Below are 17,887 nucleotides of genomic sequence, written 5' to 3' on the forward strand. Positions count from 1 at the left end.
CGAGATTTTACTCGCTGTCTTAAGAAATGCATGGCTCATGGCTCAAATGCATGGCTCAAATCGCAATACCAGTTGAAACGTAAACGCTGCCAGTCTTCTATGCCCACTTTTCCACCACAAGAAGCTAACCTTTGCTAAAACGGTTTATCTTAGCGAGCACTTCTCACCACTGAAGTAAGGTCGTGCTAATGACGAACCTGTTATCACTGGCCGTGTTTCTTTATACGTATGTGAAAATTATGAGAAACATAATTCTTATAGTTCTCGGGGCCTCTTCCAAACCCATACATTTAAAACGCGGCAAGGGAGCTCGCACTACTGCAATTAAGAAGCTCGTCTTAATACTCGAGCAATTCCCTATCAACGAAGCGACCGTAGTGGCATGGAAGGGAAATGGCCTCCGTTATCACCGGCATGGAGCTCCAAGTAGCTCTAATCTGAAAATTTTGCAATGAATATATTTGCAGGCGCTCAACAGTGCCTTCCGAGGTGAGAAGTGAAATCTGTCAAGAAAAAGCGAAATAACCACGGCCGGCAGCTTTCCAGAGTACAGCTATTTTCCCAAGTCCTATGACTGCTCCAGGGATTGAGTTTTCTGTTTTTTTTTTTTTTTTTTTTTTTTATTTCCAGTGCGTTGCCCGCTTCTTGGTCGATTCCCGGTAATGACTGAGTGCCATCAATTGGGAACTAGATCGAGTTGCAATAACAGTCATTACCAATAATTGGCACTTTGATCGTAACTTTTCACAGTATATATATATATATATATATATATATATACATTTATGTATATATTATATTATATATATGTTGTTCCGATATAAAAATTAATGCCTAAGAGAGAATGCCGCTGCTATAAGCATATGGTCAGAGGATCAAATCCCGGCCTCGGCGGACGCATTTCCATGGGGGTGATTTGCAAAAACACCAGTGTCCAGTGCGTTGGGGGTACGTTAAACATCCCCGGGTGGTCAAAATTAAACTGGAGTCCCCGACTACGGTGTGCCTCACAATCAAATCGTGGTTTTTGCAAGTAAAACCCCAGAAATCAATTCAATTAAAAAAGAAAAGAGGCAATGCCAGACTGGTCTCTAGGGTGAATATTTTACAGCTAACGAACACTACTAAGGGCCGGCAAGGCAGATATACATTAATTGCGTAAGGAAGAAGAACGGCACCCTAGACATTCCCGTCGCCATCGCCTGTCTCGGAGCTAGTTCGCCCATCCAGCTGAGCTCTCGTTGCAGCCGCGGAGTTTCTAACTGTCGCTGGACGACTCCGATAAACTTCGTTACAGTCGCAAAGGTTTCGCAACTTTCTTTTTTTTAGCCGACGTGATCGCTTTGCAGACGAGGAAATGTTGCGCTGGTTATATAGGACCCTGCGGGGACGGTATTCATATTTCCTGCGGTCTCGGACAGCCGGAAGATTAAGTATCTAGTACATGGTTGGAAAATACCCTGACATTCTTAATTAGGCATTTCCTTCAATGCGACACAGTGAACAACGCGCAGCATCGGCATTGCGATGTCTACAGCATTCATAAATGCCAACGAATCTGTCGCACATGTACCATCGATCAGTTCATGATAAAAACTTAAACTTACAGCCAACCTCTCGTACGACACCAACGTGGTGAAATTGGGTGGCTGCTGCTTCGCCTTCCAACTTTTGGTCACTTTACATTAGATATAAGTTGCATTGCGCAACTTTCATTGACTGAACCTGGAGTGAGGGTAAATTGCGAAAGTGAAGCCAGATACACAGCAGCTCATTGTGCCCGCATTGTTTCCACTCTCTTCCTCGGCCCGCCCAAACTCACCTGTTTTATATCGACCGCTGTAACATCTAGCTACAAGCCCTATATTGCTAATACTATTAAAACACCTTTTCTGAAAAAAAAAAAGAATTGCGTGGCTGTACGGCCACTTTTAGCATTGATCTCTTTCTGAAAGATCATGAGATTGGTCACCCGCAGAACATGTGGTGTTGCAGGGATCAATAAAAAAAAGCAGGGATTATATCGCGCCGTGTCAAGCCCTAAATCCACTGCTTCACCCAAAGTGATTTGCAAGGGCGAACCAATATTTCCGCACGCATCACTGACATATCCGGTGCCGCAAACTTCAAGCAAGCTCACAACAGTGGCATCTGAGATCTCATTTCTCTCTAATATCTGTGACAGGCGTCGAGAGTGTACGGCTTAAATAGGTGGATAATTTAGAACAGACAACTGTCTCCACACGATAGTTAGATGCTGATCGCCGTGGCGGTTTGAGTCAAACTAGCTCTGTTATCAGATACGACTCTTTATTGAGTTACTGAATTAGTGATATTGAAAATGTCGGTAAATTTCGTCACCGGCTTCACTAGTAACATTTCATTGTGAAATACATACGCAAAAATGACATGGAAAAATTAAAGTGAGACAGAGAAAAAAGGTAAAGGGAAGACAGGGAGGTTAACCAGAGATTAACGCACAAACACATATACAGAGTCACGAACACTTGGCGTCGACGCGCTTGCATCGATGAGCAGTGTACGTTTTGTTTGAGCCTGGTTTTGAATCCTCCGTAGATGGAGCTTTATATCATAGAAAGTAAGAGGAAGATTATAATATCCGTAACCTCTGTGAGAAAGAATAGACTGTGTTTTCCTTGTGTATTGAGTTTGCCGATCTCTGTACCAGGAAGACCTTAGCAAACAACGGATGGCTTCAGCACAAGCGAACCCCGCATGACTTCTGGTCAAGTCTATCGAGCCTGCCTGCGAGGAGCTCGTATGGGTGCGAAGCGCAGACGTTCTTGCATTTTCATCCGGAAATCGCATTATGTACGCCTCGCCTCTAATCACATAAGGCATCTGTGCCTAGCCAGCGAGCCTTGCAGCGTTGCACGCCGCCCGGGGGAAACGTCCGACACTATAGCTTCCCAAGCATTACTAACGCAGCTTGCAGTTATTTCTGTCGCCTCTGGCCGATCCGTGGCACAAAAGGGCGAGACGACGCGCTCGAAAGATTCTAAGAAGCTAGACCCAAGGAGCGACTATTACCTCGCTGTATCGATGCTGTATTGTTGCTCTGCTGCCTCTGAGGCGCCCAAGAGAAAAAGTGCCCCGAAGGGGCTGCAGCTTGCATTCATGCACCGTACATTTACGCTCCAACGCTGTTCCTGTTGTACCTGTCAGCAAAACATTTTGTCCACATTTTCGATGGCGAACTTTTGCGATGGCGAACGAAATTTTGTCCACATTTTCGAAAGTTTCCGCCCTAATACCTCTTGTTGCACGTTATTTCCTTTCATTGGAACCACGGCCCCGAGGTTTGGGATGCAAAACAAATGCGAAGAGTGTGCGACAAAATGTGACTTTAAATCCTGCGGAGTGGGTCGAAAGAAACATGATCCGAGGGGGACAATTTTTGTCCCACGGAGGTCAACCACAAAGAGCGCATTTCCGTGCGCACATTCGGCGTGGTGTCGATCGGCGCCGTCTTGTCTGTTTCACGCCACGTGATAACCGCGCAGTCTGGCTGGCTCGAACGCGTGCCACACGGTGCATCGTCTCTCACCGATAACAGAGACTTTTAGTTTTTCCGCAAACTTCTTGCTGTTTGTGGATGGCCGGAGACGTAAACGTGAGTGGCCGGGTCGGTGTGCACCAGGTGTCGCAAAGCTCAACCAGACAAACAGAGAGCTCTTATTGCAGTAACCTTGTGTGTTATACTTAGATGCTTATGCAAATTTTCGGCAGCGGCGTAATCATAAATATGTTGAACTTTTAAATGCTTAGTCGGAAACAACCCTACAATAGATAACGAAGCCAAGGAAAGCATTGGGAAGTTATTTGTAGCATTTAATGGAAGTGTAGAAACATTAAATGAAAAGAAAATGAAACTGACAACCTTCGCGCAATGCGAAGGTTGCAAACTATAGTGGGCATGGACTAATGTGTTAATGATTGATGATGATCATAATTGTGATTAAGTTAACGGGAGATTAAAGCAGTCGTCTCTTTTAAGCTGTGGGATATTTTGACAGTTGCCCTGATCCTCAGTAAATTATTCATGTTTGGTTAAATAAGGCGTGCTTCTCTGAAATGTTTTACAAGTGGCGAGATTTTGTGACTCCTTAACCAACTATTACTCCTGTACCATCGTGACTGGTGTCATAAGGCCACCAACATGCTAATTCCTTGATGTCATAGTACAGGTACCATGGCCACCAAGATCAGGTGTGCAATTTGCATTTGCTAAATATCTCGGTGACAACACGACCACAAAAGAACGTCTCTTTATTAACTGTTGTGTGTTCGTATGCATATGAGTGACCAGAATATACAGGAGTAACTTCTTGACGGAATGCGTGCTTCGTTTTTCTTGTTAGGGCCAATATTTCTTAACCTCCACTAATCTCTAAATGGTGTCTACCTCTAGACAGTTTCGTTATCAACAATTGAACATCAACAGGTAACTCGAAATAACGCAAAGATTTGCACCATGGCGCTGTCTGAACATTTATCCTCTTCCTTCCCCCCCCTCCCCCCCCTTTCATATAATGTTTACACGCTCCTAATGACATTAACGACAGGAGGCTCTTAAAAAAATCACCACCCAAGCACTTCGTACAGATGGTTAACCAGCAAAGTTGAAACGTAGCAAACCATCTGGTTATTCCTCCGGCTTTATGACTCTTTTCTGTCTCACTCTCGACTCGTAACGTTTTATCCACTATATCGGATATTTATTTATTTATTTATTTATTTATTTATTTATTTATTTATTTATTTATTTATTTATTTATTTATTTATTTTATAATAAAGGCTTACGTCTGCTGGAAGTATTTACGCATGTGCTGTTGCAACAGTACATGATCTAAGGCACTTCACACAAAGCGACTGCCAGTAGACACTAGAGATAAAGAATGCAACATGTCATACTTATATGTTTATAAAAAAATCACTGACGATTACGCTATTCATAATGCGAAATTTGAGGGCAGCTCTATACGTGTTTTCATTTCGCAATATATTGGATGGCGCGGGCAATCTGTCTTGCGGGGCACGTTGCAAACGAAGCGAAACGTGGCGTGAGTGCCTCGCTAATCGGGAGATCCCAAAAGGCAGCGCGTGCGTGACGCGTGGGCACAATTCACAACAGCCGCCGCAGACAAAGTTCCGCTCATGCAGCGCTTTGTTTTGACGCGCTCGCCGCATGCCTTATCGATGGCGTCATCGGTGAACAGACGACGCGCACTACTCCGGCGCTATCTCGGAGCGATCGTTGCCGCAGAACATGTCTTGCGCGGCGCTCTGGTTTCCTCCTAACCCTTTCGCCATACTCTCCTCCTCCGCTTTTCCCCTCACGCTCTCTTTGCTCTCGCCGTCTTTCATCTCCCGCTCCGCTTTCGCTCTTTCATCTCTTTCTCTGCGCTCGTTCGTGCGGTTACGCCGAGGTAGGACGAGGGACGCCGACGCTCAACGCAGGCGCCTAAGAGCTGCACTCTAAAAACTACAATTGAAACATAGGAAGGTGAACGACGTTATAAAGTGCACATCCGTCAGACAACATTACTCGGTGCTGTGGGGAATCCGTGATTGTCGCTTTGGAGACTACTGCGTCAGGCAGGTGGTTTCGCTTCCGGCACGTTTTCGTAAGGAATGTTTGGCAGTATACGATGTGAATGTGTTTTGATGTGGTATGGTGACTTACCAGAATGATCTACATACGCGCAGAAGTGTAGTAAGCTGGTATAATTAAGTGTAAGTGAAGGAGTTGATAAATCTCATGAAGCAGGCAGATGCCGGGGATCTTACGACGAGTACCTAAAGGAGGAATGTTGAGGACGAGCTTCATCTTAGTTACAAGGGCAGTTGGATGAATATTAGATAGGATGAAGCGAACTGAAAGATATTGCTCTCCAACTTACAAGGTCGGGGTCTCATATTGAAGAAATATATTCAGTAAAGGTTCGTATATAAGAGATACTCTGTTTCTTTGGTGACTATCTTGTAAAATAAACGCTACGTTCTGGTATCCAAGCATGCGATTAGCTCTTGAGCATACGTGATCGATATGTGCTTCCCAAGAGAGGGTACTTGCAATGTGCACACGCAGGTATTTGTAGTAGTATTTATTTAATCAAGTTGCATATTGATAATACGGCAATCAGATATTGAAATACGGGTCATCACGTCCTCGTTCCCTCGGCTCAATGAACCCGCGGTTCCCTCTATGAACCGGTCAGAACGCACTTATCCTTCACGAGGTAAAGAAAGAGAGCCAGAGAGAGCAAGCAGAGGAAAGGCAGGGTAAAGAAAGAACGGTAAAGAAAGACAAGAAACATGTGCTCCGTGCTGAATTTTCCCGAACGGGCTACGTAAGCCGCGGGCTAGAGCCCTTTCGCTCGAGCCTTTGCGTCAAGGAATATTCAGCGTAAATCTTGAATATTTAGTTGCACCAAGTGTGAGAATAAACATTCGCGCATGGTCTGAGAATTCCGATTGGAAGCCTTCTTCTCAACGACGCTTGTAGCATGCCAGGGCACTTGAAAAACGGCAGCGTGCATATTTTCGAGGAAGGGCTGACGATTTCAGCCAAAGTCGTTATGGTGACCTCGTTAAACCTTTTGACAGCCTTCACGTTTATAGCATTAGGACAGCAGTGCCAGGCTTTCAAATTCACTTAGTAACAGGTTGCGGCAGCCAGGGCGTCGCAGAAATTTCACTCGTTTTCTATGATTTATGACATTCTTCCCGCTTGCTTTGTTTGATATTTAGATGCTGACGCGAGCGCCAGATGTTGCCTGAGCGAACGGTGAGGAAAGGCTGGGAACAATGTGTTGGATTCCGGGTTTCCCAATGTCATTAGCAAAAATTTAAGGCCCTTGATAACGGCCATGGATATATCTCTATAAAAACAGGTTCCCCGTATAATCTAAGGACGTAGGCAGCACCGAAATGAGAGTGGTACGAGTCGTTTAGAATTGAGATAGCATTTTCTTCACATCACGTTCAGTTTTATTTCCGTTATTTACATTGGGTAATTTTATTGCTAGTTTGTCTTTACCTGTATTTTGTGTCTGGATTTGTACTGTTAATTCACGCCCACTGTAATACCAAATAGTGCTATAAATAAATAAATAAATAAATAAATAAATAAATAAATAAATAAATAAATAAATAAATAAATAAATAAATAAATAAATAAACAATGTGAACTCTATATGGGTATACTACAAGCATTTATTTACTTATTATCTCTGTCAAGAATCCGAAATTGTACATCCACGGTAAAAAAGAAAATAAGTCACGCCACTCCCGAATGCTTAACTCAGCTCCTGCACCGAAATTCGCCACCTGCAAGCAACGCCACGTGAGCCTTGCGTACCTTCTCCACCATGACTAGACGTCCGATTTACACAAGCAAAGCACAAAGCAAGTGGTATATACACACAAATGGTAACGGAGGGAGATATGCCTGCACGGACACAATCAAGCATAAAAAGAGATTCTGATTGTTCAAAAGCCGACCACTCCGCGCAATTTCTTCGAGGAAACTTTACTTCGCGATTGTTTCCTTGGTTGATTTAAATGCTGGCTTTAACCGAGTAAATATAAATAACCAAGCATAAGGCGCCACGCTACGATGTATGGAGCTAATAACTTACTGTTGGTAAGCATGAGTAGGACATTGAGAGCGGGCCGACGAGTGTGAGTGCAAAACAGTATGAATGAGCACATAGCCTACAAAAATATTGGTGAGTGAGTATCCGAGTAATCTGCAGATATATGCTAATAAACATGTTGCATCTGCCCCCTCCTAGGAAACGTTCCTTTCAACCCTATTAGTGGTATAAGCAGCGACATGCATGTAAAAGCAGTTATGCTGCCGGGCAGAATTCCTTTACTGCAGCCACATTCGTTGAGCAGCCTCTGTGTAATGTAAATAAAGCACGCTTTAATGCCCCTCCTCCTCAAAGACTTACCGCTGCTGCAGGAGTATTTGGAATAATCCTCGGCCGAGCAGTCACCACTGATTCACTCTTCACTGTCCCTCATTTCGCAACTGATTTCACGCAGCCACAAAACAAGCGAGTCACAGGCTCAACACGTGTCACTCTTTTCTCGACGAGCAGTAATGCCACGTCGATGCCGATGACCTTTCACTACTGCATCCCACGAACGACGCGTTCCTTTGTGACGCCACAAACGGCGCGGACATCCTCCGCATGCCGAACATTGCGCGAGTTCACGATGTCGACTCACTCCCTGAAGCCGTGCGACCTAGCGGCAAGTGTTGGCTCTTTCTAGAGAGCGGAAGTATGGGATAAAAGAAGTAACGTAAGAGAACAGAAGCGTTGCTCGTAGTTCTTTTAGGAGCCCTTGCTTTCTTATGTTTTTTCTTATTTTACATAGGTATGCAAGCGTTTGGTGGCGACGGACGTCAGGTGTCGTGTGTGACAGTTCCATTTGCCTCAGGATACAGTGGAGAGAGCGTCGCACTTGCTTATAAAAAAGAAAGGCCAGCTGTTGCCAGCTCTTGTAGCCGCGCATGTCGCTCTTTGCAGGAATTATAGCACGTGAGACGAGGCTGAGGAAGCGAGGCGTATAGGGCGGTGAGTATAAAGCTTGGAAAGAATTTTGTGGAACCAGAAAGCTGCTTTTTTGTTATTCCTTCGATAATTACGACGACTGATGGGCTAACAATCGCTGGAGAGCAATCAACAAGTTTTCCGCAAATAGATCAGAGAGGTGCATGGGGTTTTCATTCACAAGGCTCAGCTCCTTTCTCTTTATCCAACATCAGGGGTATAGGCACCTGTTCTCGCGTACACCATTGAGGGCAAACGATTTTCGGAATTTCGAAATGCCCGGATGGAAAAGACAAGAAAACGAAAACAAAGAAACAAATGAACGAACACACGCACAAACCAGATTAAGCTGCAACCTACGCATTGGCTTATAACGAAAAGGTGGTCTATGTACTTCCTCCTGTTACGACTACTGCGAAACGCTTAATTCCGGGCCGAGTTAATAATTGAAAAGAAAATTTTTATTTTTCGCGACTTTCATTATCTGAAAACTATTAGCGGTCAGGTGTATGTAACCTTGTCTTATTTCATTGAAGGCGTACTAGTTATGGGCATGATATTAGTCCGCGACTTGGATGAGTGTGTCGGAGACACGCAGCGAATATTCATTTGGGCTGTTGATCATATTCAACGAAGCCAACAGTTGAATATGAAATAATCTTGCTTTTTGACGCTTCCCTCGTGCGCTTAAGGGAAAAAAAAAGAAAGACCAAGAAGCTCTCCGAGTCACAGAAAGAGCGCCCTTGAACCAGTGCGGTGCATTGCCCGTTATTGAACTTAAACAGTCTAATGCCAAAAGCAAGCAATAATCAGTTCTGTCCTTTTTTTATAACATTTGGTCGGTAACATTACTCCTCTTTTTTATTGCTATTAAATTCAAGGAGAAGTTAGTGCTTTTATTGGCGCCGCCTCCTCCTCTTCGCAAGGCAAGCAAAACTGAAAGCACGAGAAACACTGAAAGACACCGAGACGAACTTTTGCAAAGTTCTGCACATGAGTAAGGAAAGACACATAATAGAAAGAAATTGCATTCTGTGTTGAACGTAAACGCCTCATCACATCTGTGATTGAGACATTGGTTACTCCAGTTTTATTCGTAAATTGCCTAAGATACCTAGCAGTGCACTCTTTCCCTTCTATGCACTTTTAGGTGCGGTAGCGGGTGACGCTTCATTGTATCGTTTAAGTGTGCGTAAAAAATAATAATGAAGATGACTGCCATTTGTTTGTACACCTGTTTATAATAGCTGACAGGTTCATAATGTTCCGCGTACGACGAATTTACGTCACATATGAAGCCCACACACTTTCCACGTTGACACAAGCTAGCACGCTGATGGTGCCTGTCCTAGAAAGCTCGAAATTCGTGATGCGAAAGGCGGCCGTAATAGATCCTGAAGTGACGCGTCCAGCGCCAACCCTCTAGGAGCAATCTCTTGAGCAATGTTACTCGTTCCTTTTCTTCTCCGCCGTGTCTTGAATATAACATTAAAATAAATAATCACACGTTGTGATAACAGTAAATAACTGCTCTGGAAACATCCAATGGTAAACGGAAGTAATGACACTAAAATAAACTTGCAGATGTTTATGAAGAAACCCAACGCGCTTTAATTCTTTCTTCTTGTTTTTCAAAAGTAAGAAAAAAAAACACTTTCACCTTACTCCATCAGTCCCAGGCAATTTGCAGTTTTCGCCGTAGCAAATGGCAAACGGACGCCTATTTCTCCCCCCTTTTCAGCTCTGCATTAACGTGTCAAGGCTGGTACTAGTGCGCAGATCTCCATAACAGATTACCACGGGAAATAGAATCGTGGACTTAATTAAAACGGGAGATGTTAGCGTGGCAACAGGACTAACTATATTATAGTTCACTTGAAGCGTGAAAGACAGACATGAATATAAAGAAAGGACACGAAAAGGTAGACAAGCTTGCTGCCATTTGCTAAGTGTCGTTCAGGAATTGTTTCCCTAAGACAACAGGTGCATCACGGGGTCGCGAAGCATGGCTGCAATGTTTGATGGAGCGTCGGGATGAGAACGTCGCGCAGATCAAGGCCCAAGTTGCGGCGCAAGCGCTATAGAGACGTCAGGAAACGTACACGTCATGCACGTAGGGGCTTTCGACTGTCATGTAGTGAAGAGTAAGTCATTAAATACTCGTAGCTGGTAATGTGATCTGATAAACGCGTGCGTGGCTCTTAGCCTTCCGATGTTTTGTGACATGAGAATTTGAGAACATCCATCAAGCACGTTCATTGGAAACGCGATAGCATCGGAGCAAACAGCCATGAATGTCAGCCTACTGAAGGTCTAGTGCAATAAGTCCTTTAAACCGATCGATGCGGGCACCACTTATCATACTGCCGGGCACTCAGTGCATACGAGCACATATTCTTAGTAGTAGCCAACCTTGATGATTATAAGCGCCATTATTAATGTCCATAATATAGCGTTTACGCCGGTACTCGGTGCTTCAGCAAGTTATTAACGTTGACTGAGTGGTTGGCACATGAGATGACGTTAAATTGTGGGTTGTAACGACGTTAACGTTCACGGCCTCTTCTAAGGTATCGTCGCAGTGGTGCAAGGGAAAGGAAGCTAGCCCGTCGCGTGTTCGGGTGATTAATTTTTCAGGTGGGCGCGTAGGCCTAATGCAGGGTCGGCAGAATCGATGGCCGTATTGGTTTACTATTGACACTTGAGGCATGCTTTCCCATCCTCAATTAGTAGCTCCATAAAGTTCTCCACGCTAGTTCACACCGACGTGCACGCTTATTTTTGGAGTCTCACCCAGGGAGGCCAGTAATGAACGATGCTTTTAAAGCGTGTAGAGCTCTGGAAGCACCTTACTCTCGGAGTGTACTTTTGCAACAGTTGGCTCTGGGCAATGTTGTGTCAATAAAAAGGAGTATTTTCAAGCTTTAAACTTTGCTAAAAGAAGACGTTATCCGTCGTAGGCTTTTTTTACCCCATCTATAGAAAAGGGCATATGCGCGGGTGATCGTTTTCTTTTCTCCTACTGTAACGGTCCAAATGATTTCTGGGACAAAGAACATTGTCAGCGCGATCGATAACAACAGAACTAGCCATTAGAAGATGAGTAAAAGGAATAGGTATGCGGTAAAATGGACGGCTGTCTATAAACGCAGGGTGAAAGCAGCCGTAGCATTACACGAAGCTGCTAATATACCTAACAGTACTCAGGTAAGGTACTGAGGCTAAGTTCATAGCCTATCCATGATTGGTATTTGGCGTCCGGAACAGTACTAGTGAGATAGTGATTCGGAAAACTTATGGACCTCTTACAGGCATTTACCGATGTCTTACAGTCATAGCATGCTTAAGTAAAGCTCGGGAAGTTACCAGCGAAGCCAGCAGAGCCCTAGGGTAATGACTAAGTGAGAGAGCAATAGATTATTTTCACTTCCGAAAGCATGCCACTACCGATTAAATTTTCACGGCCAGGAATTTACACCTGCGCTGTAAATTTGAGCAGGCAGGGGTTTCTTCACTCAGTCCACATCGCAACGTGCTTTCTTCGGACGTCAAACTCGCTACTTTGTGCTCAAGAACACAATCCTTGTCCTTTAACTACAGTCACGGATGCATTGTGTTGAAACAAACCTCTTTTTTTTTTTTTTTTTTTTTTTTACAAATGCCAGCTGACAGCTGCCACGTTTTAAAATGAACGAGTAAGAAGAGTGTCTGCTTTGTGTTGTACTATTCGAGAGAGATAATTCAAGAAATTTGTTTGAGGAAAATTTAGTGCTATGAAGAAACTAGTACCATGGATACCTCGAGCTCTGATGCTGCGGAAGCTAATGCGTGTGAGGGTATAAGGGTTAACTACGCGGAAAGAGCTACATAGAATGTATATATATATATATATATATATATATATATATATATATATATAATTAGAAACGCCTTTATTCATTAGAAATTATCTTTCACTGGTTTAGTTCCTTGAGTGTGTGCATTAAGTGCTCAGACAAAATTTGCGCCTCGTTCAGTCACCCAAAATGTTTCGCTCTATTTCTCTTCTTATCCCCCTACTCCTTCCCCCCGTGCATGGTAGCCAACCGGAACTACCTCTGATTAAGCTCCCTGTCTTTCTATGCATCCTTTCTCTCTCTCTCTCTCTGTTTGCGCTTAACTTAAACTTCACCGTAATAAAACGGCGTCTTGTTCCCAATGTAACATATCTTCTCACAGCGACTGCCACAGTCGATGGCCGAAAACGGCCAGACGGCGGGTTTGATAATGATTGCGACAACATGCAGATAATATACCGTTTCTTGGCTTGCCACTCACAAAGACCTTCACGATGAACTTAGGCTCCTCGCCGAATACTTGCTCGCGGGAGGCTGGGTCGCCGGAAACACGGGAAATCATGCAGATGCCGTCAGTGCCAAAGTTTACCTCAACCGACAGGCTGGTGCTTCTGTTGGTCGGTTAGGCGGACGCTGAATTACGGAGGCAGCCTTAAAGACTCGCGCTGACCAACATGAATAGTACCCCATACTGGAACGTTCATTCTGAGCTACTCAGTTTGCGAGAGTCAGCGACCATAAGTGCGCTCGATGAAAGCTGTCGAGCGCAGTGTTTTCACTGATTGGCTCTCTATAGCCCTTCGTGCAGCAAGTGAAATGTAAAGTTGTTTTAGATATAAATTAATGCGAGAAATTTGTTTTGGCGTGGTGAGTTTTTAACCAATATGCTTCTGGCGCTGATTTCGTTGTAGCTAATGGTGTTTTCAGGAACACGTGAAAAGCCTAAAGACCTTTGTGAAAACGGGTAATGCACGCGTCGTCTCAACTAGTGTATTTTTTGCTGTGGGCTTAACATCTTTGCCTTTGATTTCGTTTGCGGTGCATTCTCTTTCTGTGTTGCGAATATATTACTGGCGCAAATTTTTTTTCAGCACAGAGAATCAAAAGAAACTTATGTGCAATAACGCTATTTGTGTATGCATTGAACCTCTGCCCTTTCAGTGGTGTAGATGACCCTACACAAATTTCTAGTAGGCCCTTCAGAAATTTCTAGAAAAATCTTGACAGTGCTTTTATAGCTCTTTCAAACTAAGAGATGAACGTTCACAAAACTTTTCATTGTTGTTTGGCAACTTTGCTAGATACAGAGGTTTAGCGGCGAGAGGAAAAACCTACATCAACAGTTAGAGCAAATTTCAACTTCATTAGTATAAAAAAAGGTGCTTGAATGCTTCCTTCTGACCTGCTCGCTAGTGAACGGAGACAAAATTTTATCAGTATGGTTATTGACACTCATAAGGTGCTCGTAGGGTAGTAGTAGTAGTAGTAAACGTTTATTCCATGAAGGGGATTGAAGGTTGAGTGGGTGGGGCCCTCAGTCCAGGGCTCCACTGGCCTTAGCGGCTCGCTGGGCTTGGTCGAGGAGAGCCAGTTGGCTCTCCCGTTCCGTGCTAGCAAGCCAGGTCTCCCACTGCCTGTTTCTGGGTATTTGCCCTAATTTGGGGGAATTGATATTTAGGGGCCGCGAATTGCACTCCCATGTAATGTGGGCAAGAGTGGGCCGCTCTCCGCACCATGGACAGATGTCCGCGTATTGTGTGGGACTTATATGGTGTTGTCGGTATAGATTTGTGTACGTGTTCGTTTGTAGTCGGCGCCAGTCACGAGCCTGTTCCCCGGTAAGGTCCGGGTGCGGATTACTAAATTTTTGGCGGTCACGTCGCTGGTTTTCCAAGATGTCACGTGAGCTTGTTAGAGGTTCGTCGATAGGACTCGTCGGCGCTCGGATGTGAAATACGCGAGCTAGCCGATCCGCCCTTTCGTTTCCCTCCAGTCCCGTGTGTGCTGGGCACCACACAATGGTATGATATTCTTGTAAGCCATGTCCCAAAATGTTTAAGGCCGCCTTGGGGATGTTTCCAGTTAAATAGAGGCGGCAGGCTACTTGGGAGTCTGTGAGTACCGAGGCTGACTCTCCTCTCCGGTCTTTATCCTTGATGGCTAGGGCGATTGCTACCGCCTCCGCCGTACTGGCTGAGTTTGCTTTGGTAGAGGCTGCTACGGTCGATCGTTGGCTTACAGCCGCTAGGCAGTATCTGTTATTTTGTATTTTAGCTACGTCCGTGTAGATCGTTCCGGGGTGCGAGCCGAAGCGCTTTTGTAGATTCTTAGCCCTTGCCTGCCTTCTAGGTTGATGATATTTAGGATTCATGTTTTTGGGTATTGGAGAAACTGTTATTCGATTCCGTATTTCTCGGGGCATTGGGGTGGTTTCCTCGTTTAGGTACTGGGGTCGTAGGGGATACCCTAAGCGCTCGAGCAGGGCCCTGCCTGTTGCGGTGATATTGAGCCTTTCCCTTTGAGATATTATTACCGCGGATGCGTGCTCTTCGTACGTGTTGTGCAAACCTAGGGCCTCCAGTCTATCTGTGGCGGTATTTTTAGGTAGCCCCAGGGCGGTTTTGTACGCCGTGCGTATCAGAATGTTGATGGCTCGTATTTCAGTGTTTGTAGGGTGCTGGTAAGGTAGGCTGTACGTCACCCTGCTGATTATGAAAGCTTGTATCAATCTGATTGTTTCGTCTTCTTTAAAGCCCTTCCTGTGGAAAGTTACCCTGTGTATCATTCGGACCACCTGTTGTACTGTAGATTTAAGCAAGAGTAGGGTGTGATCTACTCTGCTGTTACTTTGTAACCAGAGGCCCAGAATTCGCAGTTTTTGCACTTGCCGTATTGGTTGGCCTTGGAGTGTTAGCCGGATCTCTGGTTCTGTGCGCGTGTATTTTGCTTTAATTCGAATAAATTCCGATCGGAATTTATTCGAATTAATGCTCGTAGGGGTGACTGAAAAAAGCGCCACAGGTTTTTGCACTTCGCCGTATTTTTTTTAAGTGAAATTGAACGCACCGTATAACACTAACAAAGGTATTGACGTTGTGGTAAATCCATATATACTGCATGTATATGCTGTACCAGTAGAAGTAATCGAACAAATTCTAAGCCTGTAGCCTCTCGGTCGTGCCCAGATCTTCTATCGCGTGCCTTTTGACCAAAGCCGGCTCTGCATTGCCGTGGGCGAGCCATTTCTAACGAAAAACTTTATTCTGCGCATCATCACTTCTTTTCCGAGGCACATATCGATCAGCTAGCGACATTTGCCTCACTTGGCCGTGTGCAGATTCGAAAATTTTCAACATTGAGATTGTTGACCATATATGTCATTTCGCATCGCCGGGATAATGATACTTGCACATTGCGTGTTTCTTGTGGACGATGCGCGTGGGCGCCCCGATGAAGGAGACGAAGTGCTACATGCTCTCGAGCTGACGGCTGAACTGGCTAGCGCTGCAGTTGTATTTTGTAAATATACATTGTAAATAGTCTTCAGAGTCTAATACCTCGTTCGGGTAACAATAATATATTTTTTATTTCCTGTATACAAAGGCTATGGGACTCTAATATGACATCATTCTTACTGCCACAAATGCGATTTCGGGTTTGTGAAAGGGTTGCGCCAAGCAGAAGATGGCGCACATATCGATAGCCCGTTGGGATGTTTCATAGTACATACGATCTAATCATGCTTCGAAGCATTGTCGAGCGTCGGCTGCTTTGTATAAAAGTCAACGATGTTCGGTATGTTTTTTTTTTTTTTGATGCTGTAGTGATAGTACGCTGCATTAAAAATTGTGGAAGGCCGTAAGCGAAACTTTCACCACTCATCCGAAACCATTGCCGCCTATCGGCCGCCTTTTCAGAACATTGAAGTGACCTGCAAGCAGTCATAGATACAAAGTAGCTGCGTAATATAGAACCGAAGAATGGAGCGCGTTGACAATTGTGCCTTTGAACTCCTTCTAGCGGACATGCACGCACCAGTCACAGGACAAAAATAAACGTCGTGTGCGCGCACGCGCACGCACGCACGCGCACACATACACAGGCGTACAACACGTGCATACACACAAACACGCACACAGAAATTACTAGAGAGGTAAGTTGCAACAATGAAGCGATGAGTGAACGTAGAACCCAAAATTGTATTGCGAAAAAAAACCTGCGGCGGATCACTCGGTGTGTAAAAAAATATTAAATTATGGGGTTTTACGTGCCAAAACCACCACCTGATTATGAGGCACGCCGTAGTGGGGGACTCCGGATTAATTTGGACCACCCGGGGTTCTTTACCGTGCACCTAAATCTAAGTACACGGGTGTTTTATGCATTTCGCCCCCATCGAAGGCAGCTGCCTTGTGTCGGAAAAGCAAGTCGGGGTAAGGACCTGCTCATTTTATAGTATTTTCTTAAAGCACTTTTACTCTTTTCTTTAACTCATTCTATGTATTGCACATATGTATTGCACCATGTACGAAACATGCTCAGACGAGCTTTCAACACCTTCGCGATTGGTTTGTGCGGCTAAAAGCCGTGCCGGCAAGTGAGAGCGCACGTATATATTGTTTGAGCATGTCAGGCAACAATAAAGGTGGTCCTTGCTCCACTACTTGGTTGGCGTTGTCAAAAATATTTTATCTTTAATAAGCGTTAGTTTCCGTCGCGTAATACAGAAGAGGTCCCAGCTAAAAGCGATAAAGAAATAGCGAGACTGGAAAGCATCTTGAATTGTTGCTTACGCGGCCTCCCTTATCGAACGGTGTAAAACGTAAAAAAAAGACAAAATAAAGTAGGCTACGTGTGTTTCGGTCAAGTCTCGGTCCCAGGATCGAGAGCCCGAAGTGCATAGTGACTATAGAGCCAAGTTCAGCGCAAATTGCTCGATATAAAGTGGAACACTTACTTGTCGCTCGGTACTGGAGGCTGAAGTTATCGCCATCCGTCGCTTCCTGTCGTGCTGGAGCGTGTGTCCTGAAAAGTTCCGGTGACTGAAAGCATGTTGCAATCTTGTTACACACTAACGTGGTGTGGCACGAACATTTCGAGCAACAAAACCTTTTTACTTGGGCCCATTCGCGACCACAGCACGAGGCCTAAGACTGACGTATACTTGCGCACTGCGAGAAGATGTGGGACCACAGACGAAGGTCCGATGGCGTTGCTGCACTGAGCCAGTCAAAACAAAATGTAATCTGTTCATCACCTTACATAATTGCACCATTTTAGAGAAATAAACCTGAAACTATTCTTGGATTGATATTCAGCCTTACTAGACCACAAAAAAATGAAAATGCAGGCACACAGTGATAATGACGCGGACTGGTGCTGCGCATAGGAAGATTTCTAGAGACATTATCTCTGTCACTGCAGACCGTGTTGCGTTGTAAGTGAGCAATGACTACTTTTAC

At 44.6% G+C, this 17,887-nt stretch overlaps 2 protein-coding genes across 2 annotated transcripts in view; one reads left to right on the top strand and one right to left on the bottom strand.

Moving 5' to 3' along the window:
- The window catches only part of LOC119457018 (galactosylgalactosylxylosylprotein 3-beta-glucuronosyltransferase S), a 173,237-nt gene extending 165,025 nt beyond the window's left edge, over positions 1-8,212 (bottom strand). The window contains exons 1-2 of the mRNA XM_049669762.1: positions 7,984-8,212; positions 3,052-3,179 (exon numbers count right to left, since the gene is read on the bottom strand). Of these exons, the coding sequence (XP_049525719.1) occupies positions 3,052-3,140 (89 nt within the window). The 5' untranslated portion in view covers positions 3,141-3,179; positions 7,984-8,212. The remainder of the gene's footprint in view (positions 1-3,051; positions 3,180-7,983) is intronic.
- LOC119456340 (neuropeptide F-like) overlaps positions 1-17,887 on the top strand; it is a 77,332-nt gene that overhangs the window by 37,703 nt on the left and 21,742 nt on the right. The window lies entirely within an intron of this gene.

This window comes from Dermacentor silvarum, chromosome 6 (assembly GCF_013339745.2).
Source record: "Dermacentor silvarum isolate Dsil-2018 chromosome 6, BIME_Dsil_1.4, whole genome shotgun sequence".
NCBI classification, from domain to species: Eukaryota; Metazoa; Arthropoda; class Arachnida; order Ixodida; family Ixodidae; genus Dermacentor; species Dermacentor silvarum.